Source organism: Cyprinodon variegatus, unplaced genomic scaffold (genome assembly GCF_000732505.1).
Source record: "Cyprinodon variegatus isolate N-32 unplaced genomic scaffold, C_variegatus-1.0 Scaffold1261, whole genome shotgun sequence".
Classification (NCBI taxonomy): domain Eukaryota; kingdom Metazoa; phylum Chordata; class Actinopteri; order Cyprinodontiformes; family Cyprinodontidae; genus Cyprinodon; species Cyprinodon variegatus.
Window position 1 is genome coordinate 20,642 of NW_015151714.1, and position 2,141 is coordinate 22,782.

At 43.2% G+C, this 2,141-nt stretch overlaps 1 protein-coding gene across 1 annotated transcript in view; it reads right to left on the bottom strand.

Moving 5' to 3' along the window:
* slc38a9 (solute carrier family 38 member 9) overlaps positions 1-2,141 on the bottom strand; it is a 29,209-nt gene that overhangs the window by 14,983 nt on the left and 12,085 nt on the right. The window contains 2 exon segments of the mRNA XM_015401803.1: positions 514-719; positions 1,316-1,513. Of these exon segments, the coding sequence (XP_015257289.1) occupies positions 514-719; positions 1,316-1,513 (404 nt within the window).

Sequence of the window (2,141 nt, forward strand, 5' to 3'; positions counted from 1 at the left end):
AAGACAATAAAAGACCTGAAATATTTCAGTTATCATGCAATGAATCTAAAATATATGAATGTTCAAGTTTTATCATTACATTATGGAAAATAATGAACTTTATCACAATATGCTAATGTTTTGAGAATGCCCTGTATTTGTACTTGACTTGAGCAGATATGTAAAATCATAAAAATGAAATAATAAAAACAATCTAGAAATCAGTAAAAAGTTCTTAAGTGAAATGTATTTAGCCTTAATTTGAGCAGGAGATAAGATCATCCACCAATGGAAGAAGTATTTTTACTTCTTGCAATTGAAATAATGCAATCAATGCAATATTTTTTTCTTATTTTAAATGTAAATCGTCTTTTTCCATTGGCAAAGTTCCTCACTTACCTCCTCAATTCAGGAAAAGATGCACTTATTTTAAAAATAATTGACATTTTTTGTAGTGCATCGTATTCTTTTTCTTTTGAAGCAAAACTCAAATTTCGCCTGGCTGATTTTTAGATCAATCTTTGCAGTGAAAACACGATGTGCATGCTGCTGCTTCTGCAGGGTCGCCAGGCAACGCTTGGCTGCAGCGCCAGCGAAGGGACAGACAGGCAGCCTTCACTGCAGACACATACCTGGAACGAAGAGCTCAGAAGGATCAAACCAGTGGAACTCCAGGTGGAAGCCGAGGCGGGCGGCTTGGATGGTGACCAGAACGATCAGGTAAACCACAGATATGGTGCCTAAAGGAGGGAGACGTAGTGAGCAACCAGTGAAGGACCTTTAAAGAAGCCAGACGGCGGTCTGGTCGCACTGACACTGGAGGATTAGAACAGCGCTGCACCAACCAGCTGCTAACAGGAGCTCCTGGAGACGCGAGGTTTGCTCCACAGATTGTCTCATAACGGCTGGAAGGTTTTTATTAAGCAACAGAAATAAAACCGATCCTGTTTCCACTGCTTCCTCGCCTTTCCTGCCAGTTTATGTCTGCTTGTTGATCATGTGACGCGTTCAATTCTCCATTGCAGTTTTTCGAAATACCAAAATGTAAAACCTCCTCCTCCAAACACAGAAACTTTTATCTAAACATGCATCTTTTTCTAAATAAGGATCTTTCAATTTAATCAATTTGTTTCCATGGTTACAGTTTGCACCATTTTAACATGGATGACAAATAAAAAGCTCTGAAAGATCTAAATCTATGTTCTCTCCTGCTTCTCATCCATCATGTGGTTTGTTCAAACCCAGCTTCCTGTGATGCGCATCATCATCATCATCATCATCAGTGGAACGGCAGCGGCCTGCAGCGGCTCCACTGGTGGCGCTTGAATCTACTTACCGAAGAAGGTGAACCTGGCGAAGAAGGAGGCGGAGCGAAAGCAGAGCAGCGGCAGCAGCAGGATGATGAGGTAGAGCGGGATGGTGCCGGTTTTACTCCAGTAGACCTCAAAGCCGCCGTCTGACGTGTGGTTTCCAGTGGCGCCCAGATACGACGTGCCGTTTACTTCAGGGTCGGTTCTGGGGTACGGACAGATCACTGCAGGACAACAAGGGGACATTTATAAACTAGAATTTCCTCCGGATGAGTCGGCGAACAGCTTGACCTTACAGGTTACTGGACATTTGACCTGGGACTGTCCCTGCTGAGGAGGACGTCTGCCTCCGCTTCACACCGCCTCAAATTAAGAGCTGCAGACACGGTGAGCAGCTCCAGAAACACGTCTCCATATACAAACACTAAACCCCAGAACATTTCAAACCAAACAGAACGTTAAACAGAGACTAGTTCATCCTAAAGACCAAACCTCCAGACCTAATCTGAGCAGACTGGATAAAACCTGGAACTAAACGCTATTTCTGACATTTTGAACTGAAAAATCTTCCTGGATGGAAGAGAAACGTCTTCAAACTTTGAAACAAAGTCCAGTGGATTGATTTTTGAACTTTTTTGCAATGACTTTAATGAACCATTTAGATTGAACTGGATGGTTTTTATGAACATGCTGAATAAACGGATGGAACTGAATCCTAAACAGGAGGGAAATCCTTCCAGGGTTTTTCCATCCGTGGATCTAAAATAAACCAGATCTTTGGTAGCGTGTGGGGATACGCATCCCTCAGCCCCGATGCAGCCCTGCAGAGCCTGGCATTCGCCACATACGGAC